Source organism: Euprymna scolopes, chromosome 26 (assembly GCF_053919585.1).
Source record: "Euprymna scolopes isolate OS-2025 chromosome 26, ASM5391958v1, whole genome shotgun sequence".
NCBI classification, from domain to species: Eukaryota; Metazoa; Mollusca; class Cephalopoda; order Sepiida; family Sepiolidae; genus Euprymna; species Euprymna scolopes.
In genome coordinates this window covers 3768350-3790066 of record NC_136507.1, presented here as the reverse complement: position 1 = coordinate 3790066, position 21717 = coordinate 3768350, and the positions used below count along the sequence as shown (strand labels likewise).

Here is a 21717-nt window from a genome sequence, read left to right as displayed (position 1 = left end):
TCAGAAATCTTTGCTTCACGATTGATATAAAAAGTATGGAAAGAGATTTGAAAAAGTTGTGTTCAACGAACGGTAGAAAATGAGTCAGAGCGAAAAAAGAAAACTCAGAAGAAACTCTTCATACAATTGATGACCTCGTTCAACAACAACCACAACAACAACTTGGGAGTAATTGCAAATAAAGAGAAGAAGCGATGCATACCGGATAAATTTGGAGAGCCGGTTTGATTTCTCTACAGAAATATTTCATGGGATATACAGAGAGAAAAAAGTGTCAGAGAGAGTGAGAGAGAGAACACTTTCACAGAAAGAGAGAGGGAAAATAAAAGAGTGAGAGAGAGAACACTTTCACAGAAAGAGAGAGGGAACAGACAGAGTGTCAGAGAGAGCGGACAGACAGATAGTGAGAGAGACAGATAGTGAGAGAGAGAGAGAGAGACAGACAGATAGTGAGAGAGAGAGAGAGAGACAGACAGATAGTGAGAGAGAGAGAGAGAGAGACAGACAGATAGTGAGAGAGAGAGAGAGAGAGACAGACAGATAGTGAGAGAGAGAGAGAGAGAGACAGACAGATAGTGAGAGAGAGAGAGAGAGAGACAGACAGATAGTGAGAGAGAGAGAGAGACAGACAGACAGATAGTGAGAGAGAGAGAGAGACAGACAGATAGTGAGAGAGAGAGAGAGACAGACAGATAGTGAGAGAGAGAGAGAGACAGACAGATAGTGAGAGAGAGAGAGAGAGACAGACAGATAGTGAGAGAGAGAGAGAGAGACAGACAGATAGTGAGAGAGAGAGAGAGAGAGACAGACAGATAGTGAGAGAGAGAGAGAGAGAGACAGACAGATAGTGAGAGAGAGAGAGAGAGACAGACAGATAGTGAGAGAGAGAGAGACAGACAGTGAGAGAGAGAGAGAGACAGATAGTGAGAGAGAGAGAGACAGACAGATAGTGAGAGAGAGAGAGACAGACAGATAGTGAGAGAGAGAGAGACAGACAGATAGTGAGAGAGAGAGAGACAGACAGATAGTGAGAGAGAGAGAGACAGACAGATAGAGACAGATAGTGAGAGAGAGAGAGAGACAGACAGATAGTGAGAGAGAGAGAGAGACAGACAGATAGTGAGAGAGAGAGAGAGACAGACAGATAGTGAGAGAGAGAGAGACAGACAGATAGAGACAGATAGTGAGAGAGAGAGAGACAGACAGATAGAGACAGATAGTGAGAGAGAGAGAGACAGACAGATAGTGAGAGAGAGAGACAGACAGATAGTGAGAGAGAGAGAGACAGACAGATAGTGAGAGAGAGAGAGACAGACAGATAGTGAGAGAGAGAGAGACAGACAGATAGTGAGAGAGAGAGAGACAGACAGATAGTGAGAGAGAGACAGACAGACAGATAGTGAGAGAGAGACAGACAGACAGATAGTGAGAGAGAGACAGACAGACAGATAGTGAGAGAGAGAGAGACAGACAGATCGTGAGAGAGAGAGAGACAGACAGATCGTGAGAGAGAGAGAGACAGACAGATAGTGAGAGAGAGAGAGAGACAGACAGATAGTGAGAGAGAGAGAGAGAGAGACAGACAGATAGTGAGAGAGAGAGAGAGAGACAGACAGACAGATAGTGAGAGAGAGAGAGAGACAGACAGACAGATAGTGAGAGAGAGAGAGAGAGACAGACAGACAGATAGTGAGAGAGAGAGAGAGAGACAGACAGACAGATAGTGAGAGAGAGAGAGAGACAGACAGACAGATAGTGAGAGAGAGAGAGAGAGACAGACAGACAGATAGTGAGAGAGAGAGAGAGAGACAGACAGACAGATAGTGAGAGAGAGAGAGACAGACAGATCGTGAGAGAGAGAGAGACAGACAGATCGTGAGAGAGAGAGAGACAGACAGATCGTGAGAGAGAGAGAGAGACAGACAGATAGTGAGAGAGAGAGAGAGACAGACAGATAGTGAGAGAGAGAGAGAGAGACAGACAGACAGATAGTGAGAGAGAGAGAGAGACAGACAGACAGATAGTGAGAGAGAGAGAGAGAGACAGACAGACAGATAGTGAGAGAGAGAGAGAGAGACAGACAGACAGATAGTGAGAGAGAGAGAGAGAGACAGACAGACAGATAGTGAGAGAGAGAGAGAGAGACAGACAGACAGATAGTGAGAGAGAGAGAGAGAGACAGACAGACAGATAGTGAGAGAGAGAGAGAGAGACAGACAGACAGATAGTGAGAGAGAGAGAGAGAGACAGACAGATAGTGAGAGAGAGAGAGAGAGACAGACAGACAGATAGTGAGAGAGAGAGAGAGAGACAGACAGACAGATAGTGAGAGAGAGAGAGAGAGACAGACAGACAGATAGTGAGAGAGAGAGAGAGAGACAGACAGACAGATAGTGAGAGAGAGAGAGAGAGACAGACAGACAGATAGTGAGAGAGAGAGAGAGAGACAGACAGACAGATAGTGAGAGAGAGAGAGAGAGACAGACAGACAGATAGTGAGAGAGAGAGAGAGAGACAGACAGACAGATAGTGAGAGAGAGAGAGAGAGACAGACAGACAGATAGTGAGAGAGAGAGAGACAGACAGACAGACAGATAGTGAGAGAGAGAGAGACAGACAGACAGACAGATAGTGAGAGAGAGAGAGACAGACAGACAGACAGATAGTGAGAGAGAGAGAGACAGACAGACAGACAGATAGTGAGAGAGAGACAGACAGACAGACAGATAGTGAGAGAGAGAGAGACAGACAGACAGATAGTGAGAGAGAGACAGACAGACAGACAGATAGTGAGAGAGAGACAGACAGACAGACAGATAGTGAGAGAGAGACAGACAGACAGACAGATAGTGAGAGAGAGACAGACAGACAGATAGTGAGAGAGAGACAGACAGACAGACAGATAGTGAGAGAGAGACAGACAGACAGACAGATAGTGAGAGAGAGACAGACAGACAGACAGATAGTGAGAGAGAGACAGACAGACAGACAGATAGTGAGAGAGAGACAGACAGACAGACAGATAGTGAGAGAGAGAGACAGACAGACAGACAGATAGTGAGAGAGAGAGAGACAGACAGACAGATAGTGAGAGAGAGAGAGACAGACAGACAGATAGTGAGAGAGAGAGAGACAGACAGACAGATAGTGAGAGAGAGAGAGACAGACAGACAGATAGTGAGAGAGAGAGAGACAGACAGACAGATAGTGAGAGAGAGAGAGACAGACAGACAGATAGTGAGAGAGAGAGAGACAGACAGACAGATAGTGAGAGAGAGAGAGACAGACAGACAGATAGTGAGAGAGAGAGAGACAGACAGACAGATAGTGAGAGAGAGAGAGACAGACAGACAGATAGTGAGAGAGAGAGAGACAGACAGACAGATAGTGAGAGAGAGAGAGACAGACAGACAGATAGTGAGAGAGAGAGAGACAGACAGACAGATAGTGAGAGAGAGAGAGACAGATAGTGAGAGAGAGAGAGACAGATAGTGAGAGAGAGAGAGACAGATAGTGAGAGAGAGAGAGACAGATAGTGAGAGAGAGAGAGACAGATAGTGAGAGAGAGAGAGACAGATAGTGAGAGAGAGAGAGACAGATAGTGAGAGAGAGAGAGACAGATAGTGAGAGAGAGAGAGACAGATAGTGAGAGAGACAGATAGACAGATAGTGAGAGAGACAGATAGACAGATAGTGAGAGAGACAGATAGACAGATAGTGAGAGAGACAGATAGACAGATAGTGAGAGAGACAGATAGACAGATAGTGAGAGAGACAGATAGACAGATAGTGAGAGAGACAGATAGACAGATAGTGAGAGAGACAGATAGACAGATAGTGAGAGAGACAGATAGACAGATAGTGAGAGAGACAGATAGACAGATAGTGAGAGCGACAGATAGACAGATAGTGAGAGCGACAGATAGACAGATAGTGAGAGAGACAGATAGACAGATAGTGAGAGAGACAGATAGACAGATAGTGAGAGAGACAGATAGACAGATAGTGAGAGAGACAGATAGACAGATAGTGAGAGAGACAGATAGACAGATAGTGAGAGAGACAGATAGACAGATAGTGAGAGAGACAGATAGACAGATAGTGAGAGAGACAGATAGACAGATAGTGAGAGAGACAGATAGACAGATAGTGAGAGAGACAGATAGACAGATAGTGAGAGAGACAGATAGACAGATAGTGAGAGAGACAGATAGACAGATAGTGAGAGAGACAGATAGACAGATAGTGAGAGAGACAGATAGACAGATAGTGAGAGAGAGAGAGACAGATAGTGAGAGAGAGAGAGACAGATAGTGAGAGAGAGAGAGACAGATAGTGAGAGAGAGAGAGACAGATAGTGAGAGAGAGAGAGACAGATAGTGAGAGAGAGAGAGACAGAGAGACAGATAGTGAGAGAGAGAGACAGATAGACAGATAGAGAGATAGATAGACAGATAGTTAGAGAGACAGATAGAGAGAGAGAGAGAGACAGATAGAGAGAGAGAGACAGACAGATAGAGAGAGACAGATAGAGAGAGAGAGACAGATAGAGAGAGAGACAGATAGAGAGAGAGACAGATAGAGAGAGAGACAGATAGAGAGAGAGAGACAGATAGAGAGAGAGACAGATAGAGAGAGAGACAGATAGAGAGAGACAGATAGAGAGAGACAGATAGAGAGAGACAGATAGAGAGAGAGAGAAAGAGAGAGTGCCAGAATGACAGTCAAGCAAAGGACTTTGTTAAAGAGATTTTCATATACGTAGTCAAATGATTTTTATAAATAAATAATAAGTCGCTGTATATGTTATTGAGCATTAGTAAGATTTCACAATATTACCTTTTATTATCAAAACAGGCTCATATATGAAATATTTGTTTATTGGTTTTTTGAATTATGTCATTATTTTATGGATGGCCAAACTTGAAATACCAGTTGCTCGAAGTTTGGAAGTGGAAAATGACTCATCTCTAACGACAGGTTAAATAGTAGGGCGAGCAAGACTCAAAAACTTAGGATAATTATTTCACAAGACGAAATCTATAGCATCTTTAATCAGCACAGATTTTTTTAGTTACGACTAGCATTAAGCAATGCTGAGTAAAGAGAGATATGGTTGAGATTATGCAACCCTTGCTGCACTATAAGTATTTCTGTGCAGGTTTAAAGACAGAACAAGGTGACATATTGTACTAACAGCATTATCCAGCATCGTCAATGCTCTTAATTTCCGTAAGTTACATAGATTATAGAAAAATAAAAGTAAAGCCTGCTTGATTTAATTTTGAGACGAAATATCAAATTTTGTGGCATGTGAGGTTCCAACACAACCTGCATTTCTAACAAAGACATGTTAACCAAATTGGCCCCAGAGAAAAAGTACAAAATGATGATACCATTACATCTATGAATCAGGTTGTCCTTAAGGCGACGAAAGAAAGGAGAGAAAGGAAGTGAAAAGAAATTACAACTGTGTTGCCCTCTCTTTCACTAGAGAATATTAAACAAAAAAAAAACAAAAAAAAAAGATGGCCTGTTATTAAATCAGTGCTCATTAGTGCTGCATGGCAGTATTAGGACTTCTGACTGATCGAAATTCTTTAAAATAAAAATAAAATTTAGGGCATGTTTTACTATAAACAACAAATCAAAAAGTCATCAAAAAATATACAGCAAATAAATGTTACCAAAGATAAAATACTCTTCTACCTAATTGGATAAGTTTTCAGTGTTTTAATATATTTTAAAGCATTTAATAAGTTTGAAGTGCAAGTAGTGCCGAATGCTTAAGTTAAAACAACAACAATATGGCGGACATGAGGCTGTCATCTTTAGAGGCTTGATAATCGTTCAAAACTCGAAACATAAACAAAATCAATGGTAGAAATCCACCAAATAACATATTTATTGGGCGGATTATTATTTTTGAGCTTTGGCCAATTATCGAGATGTCTGCTATTATTGTTGTTTTAACTTAAGTGCTCAGCAATACTTGCATTTCAAACTTAATGCTTTATAAGAAGTTAAACCACTAAAAACTTATGCAGGTAGGTAGAAGAGTACCTTATCTTTCCTTTGGTAACATTTGCTATATATTTGCTTATCGATCAATTTTTCAGTTTATTGCCTGTAGTAAGACATGCCCAAAATTCAATATTGATGTGGAATAAATATTGAAAATAACGCTGTTTTTTTTTTTCTAACAACACAGGCCAATAATTGCTGCAAATGAATGAAAAAACATTTTTTACATAGTAAAAAATGTTTTTTCATTCCAAAATCACAAAAGTATGAAGATAAGATGAGTGGATTGACTTTTTTCTTTTTTTTTTTTATAGAAGTGATAGTTAGGCAATATATATATATATATATATATATATTTTTTTTTTTACACTTATTACACTTATTAAGGCCCGGAAGCCACTCAGGGATAAGGGTTATTGCAAGTACATTACTCAGGGATAAGGGTTATTGCAAGTACATTACGTTAGTGTGGAGATTTGATGTAGTGTTTACTTAAGGGGGCAGTTCATTAGGAATTTGTTAACGTTGGACTTGAAGACATCCAAGTTGTAGTCCGGTGGGAAGCAGGCAGACAGAACAGAGTTCCACAGGCGTGCAGTTCTAAGAAAGAAGCTTTGTTCATGGAATCCGCGTTTTGATTTAGGCACAGATATAGAGTGGAGGAAATTTTTCACAGTGGATTCAGCTAGATGGGTGTTTTTCGTGAAAGATTGGTGAGGGGGGACCAGAGATTGAAGTTCAGACGAGCACCTGCCATGGAAATAACGATAAAACAAGGATAGGCTCGCAACGTCTCTTCTGTGGGAGAGAGGTTGCCGGGTAGAGAAAAGGGCATCCCCCACTAAGCCACGAAGTCTATTTTGTACTCTGTCAAGGCAGGATAGGCTGTTTTTAGCAGCTCCTTCCCAGATATGGCAACAGTATTCCATCCTTGGACATACTTGGCTTTTCTATAGATAGAGAATTGCATCAGTAGTGAGATATCTTCTGGAGCGGTAGAAGGATCCCACCATCTTTCCAGCGACCTTGGCAATAGACTTTATGTACGTGTTCCATTTCAGATCAGGAGTAAAGGTCAAACCCAGAAGCTTGTCAAAACACGGGGCCTCACCCAGACGAGAGCCATCCATCACAATTTATTTTATAGAATTTTTTATAGAAGTGATAATTAGGCAATATATACTTTTTATAGTAGTTAGGCAATATTTATTTTTTTTAAGCATATTTTATTGATAAAAAAAAAAAAAAAGAGAAAAAACAATGTGAAGTAAATAAAAAATTTCCAAAAATTCTGACATTCAGGGCTTTTGTAAATTTAATTTACTCAAATTTATTAGAATTTTGTGAATATGGTAATATATATTTAATTTGTAATACCGAACAAGCTTGAAATTATGACCTTGTCAAAGAGCAAGAATTTCATGATCAAATTCTCCAAAATATTAATTAAATTCATTAAAACTATCCTGCATCCACATCTTACCAAGATCCATTTTATACAAGTATGATGCCACCTAACCATCCAGTTCACACTAAGCAACAATCACACTACAAGTAATAGATTTAGAAATCAGCAGATGTGATCAGGGTTCAATGACAACAGATTCTTTACTTACATATCTACTTGTATAAACTGCTTATCAGGTGTTCCCTGACATCTGTTAATGTCGACATGAATAAGAGGCAACTGGCAGTTATCTATACGAAAAAGAGGAGGGGGGGGTGTAAAAGAATCTCAGAAAGATGGCGGAATGGGGGGAGGGATTGATATGGTCAGTGAAAAATCACCAATATTGGTGTGCTGAGATCATTGCAAAGAGCAAATTGGTGCAACTCCGTGATAAAAGATGATATGTACTGGCATCAACGATAAATGGTGATTTGTGGCGGTGGTGGTCTAAGATGGTGTTGTACATTTGAGAGCAAAACATTTGGGGGAGAAATTCAAAGGACCAGAAGAACTACAAATTTTTTTCTTTATAACAAATCAAAGATAAAATATTGATCCAAATTAAATATTAAAATCGGTTGAAAATAAATTTTTGTTAACAATTAATAATAAAATAGATTTTTAAAAAGTTATAGTCTTGAGTGTATAAAATATAAGCAAATGATTGTAGTTAGATGATTCAAGTGTTCATCTCTTAATGTCCAGTAATGTACAGAGAACCATTCAATTCATCAAAAGTTCATTTGTTCCAATTTTAAGTAAACAATGAGATGGTCCGCAATCTGAACTGCCATTAACAAGTCACATTGATATTATCCAAATTCATGACTTTTTCAGAACAAGCCATTCTTAATATTAAAAATAATATTAACTTCTCAAGCAGCCAATCATGGAGAGTTTATGGCTAAAGTTTTGTATGAGTTAATATTTTGTATGAGTTAATATTTTGTATGAGTTAATATTTTGTATGAGTTAATATTTTGTATGAGTTAATATTTTGTATGAGTTAATATTTTGTATGAGTTAATATTTTGTATGAGTTAATATTTTGTATGAGTTAATATTTTGTATGAGTTAATATTTTGTATGAGTTAATATTTTGTATGAGTTAATATTTTGTATGAGTTAATATTTTGTATGAGTTAATATTTTGTATGAGTTAATATTTTGTATGAGTTAATATTTTGTATGAGTTAATATTTTGTATGAGTTAATATTTTGTATGAGTTAATATTTTGTATGAGTTAATATTTTGTATGAGTTAATATTTTGTATGAGTTAATATTTTGTATGAGTTAATATTTTGTATGAGTTAATATTTTGTATGAGTTAATATTTTGTATGAGTTAATATTTTGTATGAGTTAATATTTTGTATGAGTTAATATTTTGTATGAGTTAATATTTTGTATGAGTTAATATTTTGTATGAGTTAATATTTTGTATGAGTTAATATTTTGTATGAGTTAATATTTTGTATGAGTTAATATTTTGTATGAGTTAATATTTTGTATGAGTTAATATTTTGTATGAGTTAATATTTTGTATGAGTTAATATTTTGTATGAGTTAATATTTTGTATGAGTTAATATTTTGTATGAGTTAATATTTTGTATGAGTTAATATTTTGTATGAGTTAATATTTTGTATGAGTTAATATTTTGTATGAGTTAATATTTTGTATGAGTTAATATTTTGTATGAGTTAATATTTTGTATGAGTTAATATTTTGTATGAGTTAATATTTTGTATGAGTTAATATTTTGTATGAGTTAATATTTTGTATGAGTTAATATTTTGTATGAGTTAATATTTTGTATGAGTTAATATTTTGTATGAGTTAATATTTTGTATGAGTTAATATTTTGTATGAGTTAATATTTTGTATGAGTTAATATTTTGTATGAGATGTGCTGATTATTTCAGTTTCGTACAATATGATTGATGAGGAGGAAAGCTGATGAAATACTATCGAGTTAACTACTTAACCTCAGAAATATTTCAGATTAGAATTTCTGATAAATTTTTTGGCTTGGCATAAAACATTGTTTTGAAAGACAATGGTTGCATAATCCACAACTAACTCTCCTGAACCAGCATTGCTTGAGTTCAGTGGCAAGGAGAAGTCCAAAATGATTGGAAACAATGCCAAAATAAGCAAAGAGAGCTCCCACAAAGAACAGCTAGTATTTTCCCAAGTAGCCACCAATTTAGTACTGACCAGTTTCAATGTCGATTAACTGTAGTGATCTAATAGAAACCAGTGTGTCGATATGATTGTAAATTCAAAATGTAGCACCAAATAGGGCATGAGGGTCCTTTCTCTTCACTCTTCCAGCCAAATGCAATTCTTAGCTAAGAAAATAGAGCTCTGTTAGTCAAGATAAACAAAATGCAATTTAAAAACGCTGCAGTTTCCGCCTTCATGACTGCCAAAGCAAAGCATCTTTATGCTTGTCAATATCTAACAGAACGGAGTAAAATGCAACATTTTTTCATGAAATTCTATTTTGCAAAACAAGAGGAAAGTTAAAAGCTAAAACAATATACGATCATCTGAAAAATCAATAGTTAACTTGAACCAACTAAATAGGACTAACAGGTGGTAAGTTGTCCGATCTTATGCGATGCACGAATGAAGATGTTCTTGATCTCTTTGCACAAGTGAGTTTCAAATAAAAAAATTAAAAAATCGAAACTTTAACCTATATTGCATTTAACTTAGACTTTTTTTTTTACTTAATATTAATCAAATATTAAAACAAGGAAAAACTTAATACTATATAAATTTTTTTTCTTAAATTGCATAGCCAAATAAATAAATTCTGTACACAAATATTTAAAGGTTTTTTTTTTTTTTTTTTAGATTGTGTGTGATTTGCAAAGTTGAAATTGAAAAAATTAAAAAGTGACAATCACTTTTTTCACCAGATTACATTTTAATATTTTCAAACATTTCATTTCACATTATTTCTGCTCTCTCAAAAAACATTGGTCATCTCTATTTTCATGTCTACCTGGCAACTGTATCGGAGATGTATCCCCAACATCCAGTTCACAGATGTGGAGTGGATACAAAAAAATGTTCATCTTATTTTCATCATGAAGTTTGGAAATTTTTAATGATTGAAAATCTTATTTGGATTTTTTAAACTATTAGACTCATGGTGCAACAAATAAAGTTGCAAGTACAGCGATGAACAAAATGATGGGATGTTAGGTTTGTTTTGGCAACATCTCTTTAAAAATCTACCAAAAAAAAAAAAAAAACGGAATTATCTAATCAATATGAAATTTTCACTGGTTATTAAGTAAAGAATGAAATTTATAAAAGGCGTTTTTTTTTTCATAATCGACATTTTTTTTTTTGCCTAAATACCCTATCCCTAAAATAAAGTCAGAACTAAATATATACTTATATGCGAGGGTAGGGGGGGATAAGGAGTGTAGAGAAAAAAAACAAAAAACAAAGAAACAGCAGCTCTTTTTTTCAGTCTTTGTGTTTTGAAGTGTGAAATATGTTGAATATGTTATTAGCAGATTAGCATGACAATATTTTTTTTCTTTCATTAGTTTTACAAAAAACACTACTTTTAAATCTTTAAAAATAAATTTTAAATTTTCTTTTAAAAAGCCCAATTTTGCCAATACACCATTAAATAGAAAATGCTTTGATACTAAAAATAAAGTATATATACCATTATATAAATTTAAAAATTACAATAATTATTTTTGCAATTGTCATTTACGTGAGGTATCTTGAGGTTAGGTGCTCAACATGGGCTGCAAATAAAAATATAAAGTTAAAAATAACAATATTGAAGGTATTTTACCATGGCGTTTGGAATTATAATTGACAGTAGAACCCCAGAATACAGTGGCTCTAAGATATGTTTTTTTTTTTAGATTACAATGTGGAATACAATGCTTTTTCAGCCCCTGGTTACAGTATTTGCCCTGCCTTACAGTGTTATTTATAATGTTATTTGATTATATACATGTGTATTAGATACTGTACTGTATTTTGTTACTAATGTTTAATGCCATATCCCAGGGTTCTACTGTAATTCAATTATGAAAAAAAAAAAAAAAAAAAAATGGTATTTGCCTGTTTGGTTGCACTAAAATTTTGAAATTCATCGAAATGCTTAAATAAATATTTCAACATCTTTGCTTCCATACTTTGAAATATCTTACAATCCGCCATCACGCTGTTGTTCATGTATTATTTAAGAAATTTTCTACTTATAAAAAACTGGAATTATTTGAAATTCAGGTTTATATTCTAAGATTTTTGCTTATTCATATGGCAAATCATCCTAAATCCTATTCAAACATAAATTAGTTTAATTGATTAAAACACATTTTAAAATTACAAAAATTGCATCAAGTATATTTTTGGAAAAAATTTAAAATTCTATTAAAAAATTTTTAAAAAGTATTATTTTGCTTTTAATATAAAATTTTAGGTTTTATATTTCTGGAAAATACAAAAGGTGTTCAGAAATAATAGATTTTAATTAGTTTTTTTTTTTACATAAATGTAACTTGGTTTTTGTCGGTCTATTGGACAATAATGGAACAGTTCTGGAGATTCAAAGAATATAATAGAAGAAACAAAAACAATCGGTTAATTAAATTATTTCAGACTCCAGAATTCAACAAAACGCCTACAAATATCAGAAATTATATCGGCCGAAATATTGTGAAAATAACATTCCCCAGAAGAGAAAACGATACAAATAATCCCGAACCATAAATTGGTGTGTGTGTGTGTGTGTGTGTGTGTGAGGGGGGGGTCATATTTACAGAATCTTACCATATTTTTCTCATAAATAACACTAAAATGAATATATTATGAAGCAGGTAATAACAATGGGAGACAAAAACCTGAAAACAAAAAATAAAATAAAAATTCAGGATTGAAACGGACGCGGAAAAATGCCAGTGTTATCAATTTAGGTTCTGGAACAAAGATAACTCTTAAATAATAGTTATCTCCCTTCATTCAAATTGAAAAAAAAAAACAAAAAAAATTGAACATGGGAGATAACTCGTACTAATAATAGTTTGTAACAGGTGAGAATTGACTAAACTCATGTTAGTTACAATTTTTTTTTTTTTTTCATATTTTTTACCCGGAAAAAACAATAAAAAATTGTAAATAAGATTCTTTTTAAATAACAAAACATTTGATTATTTTCTTGGTTATCTCCCTTTCATAATTTTACATCGACTGTACAATTTATTTTTCAACTAGAAATTTTAATATATATATCGAATGACACTTACCACGAGGACACAGACACATGAACTTGTACATGCTGGTCTTATTACAAGTTCCACCATTGAGACAAGGGCTTGGTTTGCAAGGAACGTAATCTTTTTCGCAGTTTTTCCCTGTATATTGTTGATGACATTTGCACCTGTGGATTAAATATGTAGCACGGTTAGGATTGACATTTATTCAACTATTTCAAAATATTTTATACATTAAGAGCATTGCCCGAGAATGAATGAGGACATCTGTGCATTATTAGTCCTAAACCCAATATTATTTTCATTAATTTTTATGTTCATAATTTTCAAGTTATAAAGTGAAAGAATGTCTTTTCTTTCCATGGCTTGACACAAACGAAACCCCATGATATTGTAAAAAAGAATGTTAATACAAAACCACCAGAATATTCATAAGAAAATTTATCTTGATATAAATCTTAGTTTTCAATCGTATCCAACAAATTTACATAATAGTGTACCGACTTGTTTGTTCTTTATTTAATGTCTAAGCATAATCGGGTGACTATGTGTAGCATGCGCTTTATTTACCCTTCATCTGCTAGTGATCATTGGCTAAAATCAATTTCTTCATCCTCAACTGGGTACTTTTCTACAGGGAGTGGTTGCTTTTTTTGCCAATATTTTCAAAAGTCATCCCCTCCTTTCAATTGACTAGCCTTAATTTAAACCTTTGCCACTTCCGGTTTGGCGATGGGCGCAACGGCTAAGACGTCACTTTTTTTTCCCCAATTCTTTTCCTCCTTTGCAGTATGGGTTCGAGCATGCCTGCCTACTACCTCTTTTTTTTTTTTTTGCTCAACACACATCTCCAAACACCCAGACTAGTCTATATATATATATATATTATATATATATATATATATATAAAAAAAAGCGAAAATGTGTGTATGTATGCATGTTCGCTTTTTGTGTATGTCCGCAAAAGGATTTTTTCGGCGGCTTCTCGAGGCCGTCGCTCATTTTTAAAACTTTATATGTCGAAATCATAATATTTATGAGTTACGAACGGGGGTCACATGTGTATTTAATTTGCCTGACTTTCAAAAGCTAAATATTCAACATTTTTCGATCGGCACGTGTAGATTCGCCTTTTTCGTATAATAAAAGCGAAACTAATACGAAGGTTGTTGCATTGTTCCCAACATCCAAAAGCAATCAGCTTTGATCAATGCGATTTTTCCTTATATCAGACAATTGCTATTCAAGTTGGACAATTCCTTTCAATGGGGAGCTGGTTTCCCTCCCTCCTATCATCTTGGGGAAGCCCAAACTGCCCCACAATTAATGAAAAAAACGGTACCGCAGTGAAACAAACGCAAAAAAACTGCCCCGTCATCTTAACGCTCCCACGATGACCTCATTAAGTGTCCACCTGTCAATCAAACCTCCTTGACTTGACTCACTTTAATCGCTTTTACATTAACATTGTCGCCGCAGCGCAGGTGTTCAGGCTCAGTCTATAGGCCTTAAGGCTCGAGCCCACATGCCACCCCCCCCTCATCTTTTTTTTTTAAAATCGTTAAGTTTCCTTTTTGTTCTGATTTACCCCCCCCCACACACACACCTACAAATACCTGGGCAATGCCGGGTATCCCCCGCTAGTCTATAAATATAAAAGTGAAAATGTGTGTATGTATGTTCGCTTTTTTCTGAGAAGCGATTGGTTAACTCACTTCTTAAAACTTTTTATATCTTGCCTAAATAATAATATCTACGAGTTAACAACCGGGGTCGCCTGTCTATTTAATTTGCCCGACTTTCAAAAGATAAATATTCAAGATTTTTCGATCGCCGCATGTGCATTAAGCTTTTCGTATAAAAAAAGAAGCGAACAGACTCGCGGTAAATAAAACTGTCCCGCACTCAAAGTTGATGTCATTAAGTCATTTTTTTTTTCACACTTTATTATTTTCCAACTTCCAACAAGGCTTTGGTTTTTTTCAAACAAACACCCGACCAACTATTTTTGTTTTCATTTACCCAAAAACACACACACCTTCAAACACCCGGTAGTCTATATATATAAAAGGCAAAATGTGTGTGACCATTTTGTGTCTCAAAAAGGCTTTTTTCACCGAATTTTATGAGATTCACGCTATTTCTCTCTGTCGCCTGTTTGTCCTGCTTTTTAGTATAAATAAAGTACGTTCTCAGCATCACGCTTGGAAACGTCCAGAAGCAATCAGCCTTGATCAATGTGCTATTCAATCTGGACAATGGGGAGCTGGTTTTCCCCTCCCCAACATCTGTTGGGGAAAAAACCAGCCAAAGTTGGGTAAACAAACCCAAGTTAACTGCGTGACTTCTATTTGACCTCAATAATTAGGTCAAATGGAAGCAGCAGAGTTAACTTTTATTGCTGCCACCTGTCAATAGTTAAATAAGTAAATTCATACGTGTTTCCCTTGTATGTCTCCGTGGCCCAGTGGTTAACGTCGTACGTCTTTTTTTCACACTTTAATTTCCAACTTTGCCTCAAGGGTTCGGGTTCGATCCTCATACTCACCTACCAAAACATTTTTTTTTTTATTTTACCCCCCCCCCCTCCCTGGAGTTTTGATTTACCCAAAACCACATATATCTCCAAAAACCCGGGCATCGCTGGGTACCCCCCGCTAGTCTATATATATATAAAAGCAAAAATGTGTGTATGTATGTATGTGTGTGTTTGTGTGTCCGCTAAAAACTTTTGACAGACAGAAATAAAATTGACAAACTTGGTATTATATTGAAGCTCCATCCCATCCTTCGCCCGAAAAATATCGAAGAATTGGCCAAAACATTCATTTTTTCACCCTGAAATCAACAATTTTCTACAGGGGGGGGGGGGTGTCAACAAAAACCGTCCTCTCATGACGACGACCAGTTCTACGCATGCGTCAGATGACGTCATGACCTGATTTAGTTTAAATAGTTGAAGAACTGACTAAATTTCATGTACGTCATGTTAGCTCAGTTGGTTAGAGCGTTGGGTCATTATCTAAATGTTTTGGGTTCAAATCGTGGTGTGAGAAGTCTTTTTTTTTTTCGATTTTTTAAATTTAAATATTGAACCAGTGTTATTTAAGCCATTTTCCACATAATGTTTGTTTTTCTGTTTTGTTTTTTTTACTTCGCTTATTCTTAGGTTTTCATTAACACCCCCGACCAACCACACACACCCAAAAACACCCGGGTACTCACCGATTTTTTTTATTTTAATATCGAAACAGGCTTATTTAAGCCATTTTTCACTTTTTTTTTTTTTTTTTTTTTTTTTTAGTTTTAACGTTCGTTTTTCAATTTTCTTTTTTCGATTTTTACATTTACCATCATTCGTTTGCCTTATGTTAGGTTTTTTTTTTCAATGTTTTGATTACCCACCCCCCAGTACCCCCCCGCTTTCTGTTTTCTTTTTTTACTTCACTTATTCTTAGGTTTTCATTAACAACCAGACACACCTACAAACACTCGGGCACATTTTGAGAATGATAAAAGCAATAATAAAAAAAAACAAATTAAAAAAAGGTACAAATCATTTACAAAACATTATATTTATATAACTTTAATGTTTGCAAATGCTTCACAGATTTTCACAACCAAGATTAATTTTTTATGTAGAATGCGTTTATTTTATAGTAAAACTATTTTAACTAAGATAAAAATATCAATCCAAATTTTAGTTTAGTTTTATTTTAAAAATTTGTAAATCAACACACTCTCCATAAAAAAAAAATCAATCTTTGCAAAAAAAAAAAAGACAAGTTTTAATCATTATATATTTAATAAAAATATCAATTCGCAAAGATCCACCCGAAAATGAAAACATTGTGTAAATATATAAATGCATGCTCTGTCATGAAAATCCACTCGAAAATTTAAGTTTCACTTGTATTGTCGCTAAGTTAATGTTTTAAAGAATAGTAAAAATGCATACAGAAAAAGGACTACATAAAAAAAAAAAAATTAAAAAAATCTTGATGCGAAAATCTACAAAACATCTGCAAACATCTAAACAAGTCAGTTATTTTATGTTAGTTTCTGCCCTTAAAAACTTTGGTTTAAATAGTTTTATTTAAAAGTTTCTACATTTTCAATTATTACACTGGTTATTATTTTTTATTTTGTAAATATATAAATATACTACTTGTTGGTGACGATTTTGAATGTAATATTCACTCAGAACATAGTAAAAGAATATCAATCTAAATTTTGGTTTAAATAGTTTGATTAAGAAATTATTTTTGTTTATTGAATTTTATTAAATAAAAATATCAAACCAAAGATTAATTAAAATTGTGTAAATATATAAAAACAATCTTGGTTGCGAAAACTGCTTGAACATAACAAGGTAGAAGGTTAAAGCCATATCACCCAAAATCTGTCTTTTTTTAAGTGAAGCCAACCTGAGGTTCATATTCTCCGTTTGGTCTTTTTAATGTGTTTATATCATTGAACGATAATAAAGCAAATACTGTTGGAAATTAATGGAAACATTATGAAATTCGTTTTTATAAGAGAATCCAAGCAAAACTAAAATTAATTTTCTATTTTTGTTGTAAGATGCTACATCTTTTAAGACTTACTTAAAATGATAAACTTCTTTCACTACTTACATGGCTTTATTTAGCTTTTTTCATCAAACTGAATCCAGATATTTTGAAAAGACAACCAGAGAAAATAGAAATTTTCTTTCTCTAGTTTAGTTTGTCCAAACATTTTATAATGTTTTTCCAAATAAAGGAATGTAAATCTAACACAAACAGAAACATCTGATTGGTTGACAAAAAGAAGTAGGCAGAGTACACATTACTAAGGAAGTCATTTTTACAATGACAATGCATAAGTTTGAATCTCATGTAAGTCTAAAACACCTTTTTGGGCTGGATATATATTTTTTATTACTGGTTTTTCACACCAAACAAGGCACAGTGCCACTTGAATGTAATACTAGGTGGTGAGTTGAGCAGCAAGATATTTGTTCACATTACATTTAAATTTCTACATGTCAGTACAGTCAGGGAAGCAGAGGCCCAGGAGGGATTTCCAAAGTCTAACAATTTAAAGAAAAAAAAATATTAGAGTAGAAGGCATCTAGGGAACTCTACAGTGTAGGGGTGGGATTTTGCTGCCTGTCGGGTTAGTCAAGGGTTTTAACAGAGAGGATACAAGGGTTTTGAGTTTGTCCAAGCACTTTCCATCGCAAAACAAGCACAGTGATGCAACATTTCGTCAATAGGACAGAGGTCGAGTTTGGTCGACAGTGCAGGACCTATTTAGTTGGTTGCACTTTTCTGGAGCTAGGTAAAAATGAAAGGAGTGGCTATAAAATATTAAAAGTACAAAATAAAAACACCCGTTACATGTTTTTGTTTACAAATGAAACCGGAATTTTAAAAAAAACATACAGATATGAAAACAATGAAAATACTGTTTAATGTTTCAGATGTGTATTGTAGCAAAGACCAAATTATTTTTAAAAAATAAATTGTTTACTTACATATAACTACCAGGAATATTCTGACATATTCCTCCATTCAGACAGAGATTTGGGGTCAAGGCACATTCATCCACATCGGAAGCACATGTTGATCCAGTGTAACCAGGAACGCAGTTGCATTTGAATGATGTTGGCGTTGAAATACATGTAGCAGCATTTCGACAAGGCTGAGATGCACAGTAATCAATAGCTGCACAATTAATACCTGAAAACATAAAACATCAGAAATGAAGTTTGTGCGATATCAAAAAAGTTTAAATTTCATCGAGAATATATCTTGTTCAGAGAGAATTACCAACATCACTCAATAAACTGATACTAACAAAAATGCTTGTTTAGCAAATAAAATGATTAGGGTGCTGGGTGTACCTCGATTCCATGAAATATCACACAGGACCTGCAGAAAACAGGTCAATTTCGATGGATGAATAGACCAAGGGTTACAAGTCTAAGAAAACAAAAAAACATCACTTACAATAAATACCATTTATCATAGCAGGGAATGACAAGCTTACAATGAAAACCAACTAGAACCGAGTTGTATCCAAGCTGCATAAGTGACTGAATAAGTGAAATATACTCATAACAAAACCAAAAGGTCATTATTTAGTAAAATAAATTATTTAGCAAAAGGTCATTATTTAGCAAAATAAATTATTTGTATAACTGGACACATTTTGTTGTCTCAGATGTTTGTTTACAGCCACTTGTACAATTTAATGTGTTTTTTCAAAATTTTTCATTTCTAATCAAGCAGTCATTAGATCGTAGAAAGTATTGATGCGTTGCAAATTTTTAGTTTGCATCCTCAGTTTAATCGAGATTGAAAATGTGTTGTGTTTTCCACATGTGTATATGTTTACCTTGTGACTACACGACTCCTGTCTGAAAGGAAACACTACTTGAAAATTTAGTCTCAATAAACTAAAACAGTTTATATGTGTCAATAAATAAACATATGTGACATAAACATAACTTGATTGTTAATAATTAATGTGTGTGGGGGGACTTTCTAAAAATAATGCTTCCTACTTTTTATTCCACCTGAATGGATCAGAGGGGAATGTAAATCACATTGTTATGATGACTGAACTTATGCATCTCTCTGTTGCATATATTGATGAGAGACTGAGAAAGCAATCCCTACTATGGATGTGCATCAAAAGCAGAGATAAATCATTGAATTCCTCCACACAAAAGGGATGAAACTAATCCACATTCACGGGCGCCTGTTGAAAGTTTACAAAGCTGATGCAGTTGTTGTCAACATTGTTAGGGGATAAGTTCATCGATTTCAGATTGACAAAGCATGCTACAGAATTTTACAACCAAGGTTTCATTCATTGCTGACAAAAGTGCACAGAGAATAGTGGAGACTATAAAAAGAAATTCTGGGGCTTGTTTTGATGGTACCACTCCCGTCTTCATAGCTCTTCTATGTTTTAGCTTTTGAGTAAAAAATAGGCCTTACTTTTAGAATGAGCCACACAGCTTTTAAATTTCACTCTGAAAGTAATGTAAGAATGTGAATGAAATAAGTTATGATTTTTCTTCTATTTGTAACAAAGGCAATGATTTCATTGGTTAATTAACATAGATGGGTAGCCAATGAAAAGAACAGGGTATATCAAAAAATATCCCCTAAAGGATATATCTGGGCAGATATAGGATGTAATCAATGAAATTTCCAAATGCTTATTCTTTTGTTTTGATACACACACACACACACACACCGCAAAACACCCAAGCAATGCCGGGTACCCCTGCTAGTTTATATATATATAAAAGGCAAAATGTGTGTCTCGCAAAAGTTTTCCACACAGGCAACTGATTTTTGCCAAATCAGTATTATTTTGAACCTTGAACCTTCAGACGAAAAATATCGAAAAATTGGATAAAAACATTAATTCCTTCACCCTCAACGAGTCACTTTTCTGTAGGGAGGGGAACAAAAAATAATTCCTTCATTTTCCTTTTCTGCTATTACTACTATGGCGTGATGTTTGACCTAGAAAACGTTGACATTAGTTTAACCACCTGCTCTTTTTTTAAACGTTTAATTTCGTCAGTTCTCTTTAGCATTGGGGTAATGTGTCAGACTGTTTTTCCCCGACTTAACCTCAAGGCTTTGGGTTTGAGCCTACTTCCCTACCAAAACTTTTTTTCTTTTACACCTCCAAACACCCGGGCAATGTTTTTGTTTTACTTCGCCCATTTTGTTTTTCATCTACCCCCCCATCCTCCAACACACACACAGCCAAACACCCGGGCAACGCCGGGTATGTATGTATAATTGCATGTCTGCCTAAAACTTTCGACAGAGGTGACGGATTTTCACAAGATTGGTATCATTTTGAAGCTCGACCCTTCGAATGACAAATATCAAAAAATGGGCCAAAAAAACATTAATTCTTTCACCCTCAACTGGGCACTTTTCTATTAGGGGGGGGGGGTCGCTTTTTCACCAATATTTTCAAAAGTCATCCCCTCTTTTGGATTGTCTAGCCTTAATTTAAACTTACGTCACTTCCGGTTTTCCTTCATAAAAAAATGGTGAAAAATCATTTGCATCTGAACTTGCTTCCATCCACAATTCTTTCTTCCTGTTTCCTCAATTGTATCAACATTCAGAAATTTACATGTAATAGAAACTGTTATACCGGCCTTCTTTGAACAGAGGAATTTACACCGATTAGCACTATAAATAGCGCTAGTAATTCCAACACTGGTGAGAGAGATGCGACTGCACTTCAACTGCTAGTCGAGTGCCCAGCAGATATACACGCTTTCCTATCTTTGTACATTATTGTTAATACACTCGACTTGATTGTTCTTATTTTCACTGTTGTTCCACAACACAACAGATACAAATATCTTACTGCCCAACTTCCTACCCAGGCTGCCTCTATAAATCTGCCACTAATCACAGTAACACATTTCGATGGCAGTATGCATGTTTGAGGTGAATAAAAAATAAAATGGTAAAACACTTACCCATATATCCTGGCCGACAGATGCACTTGTATTGATGTAAAGAATGAACATTGAGGCAAGTACCGCCATTTTTACATGGGTTTTTGTAACAAATACTGTGGTTGTCTCGCTGTTCACACATCGTGCCAAGAAAACCTGGAAATGAACAAAACAGAATAAAACGAAAAATATAAAAAGAAATTATGTATTGATTCAACCAAATTTATAATTCTAAAGCTGAGTTAATGTTTGTTTTTGTACTTTATTTTTATTCCACAAAAAATGCTTAAATATTCCTTGGTTAAGTGATTGAGTTATATTTTTTTAAAAGTCCATTTTACTTATTCAAATTATTCCTAAATTTCCATTTACTTTCCAAGTCAAATTGATTTTTGTTTATTGCTCTCACCCTGATTTTATATTTTCTTTCACTCCCACTTCCCCCACTCACTCAAAAGTAGTCAAACTGCAAAAGATTGGAATAGTTCATT

General features: G+C 34.8%; 1 protein-coding gene across 1 annotated transcript in view; it reads right to left on the bottom strand.

The window, feature by feature from the left end:
* The window catches only part of LOC145247896 (uncharacterized), a 341390-nt gene that overhangs the window by 216419 nt on the left and 103254 nt on the right, over window positions 1-21717 (bottom strand). The window contains exons 4-6 of the mRNA XM_080109515.1: window positions 21248-21382; window positions 18254-18458; window positions 12766-12899 (exon numbers count right to left, since the gene is read on the bottom strand). Coding sequence (XP_079965641.1) covers window positions 12766-12899; window positions 18254-18458; window positions 21248-21382 — 474 coding nt within the window. The remainder of the gene's footprint in view (window positions 1-12765; window positions 12900-18253; window positions 18459-21247; window positions 21383-21717) is intronic.